The sequence below is a fragment of the Egretta garzetta genome, unplaced genomic scaffold (genome assembly GCF_000687185.1).
Source record: "Egretta garzetta isolate BGI_Z169 unplaced genomic scaffold, ASM68718v1 scaffold65, whole genome shotgun sequence".
Classification (NCBI taxonomy): domain Eukaryota; kingdom Metazoa; phylum Chordata; class Aves; order Pelecaniformes; family Ardeidae; genus Egretta; species Egretta garzetta.
Window position 1 is genome coordinate 257,907 of NW_009259585.1, and position 342 is coordinate 258,248.

At 68.7% G+C, this 342-nt stretch overlaps 1 protein-coding gene across 1 annotated transcript in view; it reads right to left on the reverse strand.

Moving 5' to 3' along the window:
- The window catches only part of SHH (sonic hedgehog signaling molecule), an 11,210-nt gene that overhangs the window by 5,451 nt on the left and 5,417 nt on the right, over positions 1 to 342 (reverse strand). Inside the window, exon 2 of the mRNA XM_009637720.2 lies at positions 2 to 260. Coding sequence (XP_009636015.1) covers positions 2 to 260 — 259 coding nt within the window. The remainder of the gene's footprint in view (position 1; positions 261 to 342) is intronic.

Genomic DNA, 342 nt, shown 5'->3' on the forward strand with positions numbered 1-342 from the left:
GCTTTGACGGAGCTGGGGATGTGCGCCTTGGACTCGTAGTAGACCCAGTCGAAGCCGGCCTCGACGGCCAGGCGGGCCAGCATGCCGTACTTGCTGCGGTCCCGGTCCGAGGTGGTGATGTCCACGGCGCGACCCTCGTAGTGCAGGGACTCCTCGGAGTGGTGGCCGTCCTCGTCCCAGCCCTCGGTCACCCGCAGCTTCACCCCGGGCCACTGGTTCATCACCGAGATCGCCAGGGCGTTCAGCTTGTCCTTGCAGCGCTGCGGGAATAGGGGCACACGGGGAAGGGCGCGTTGCGGGGGGGAGCACGGCTGCAGCCAGGAGCAGACCCCCCCCCTTCAC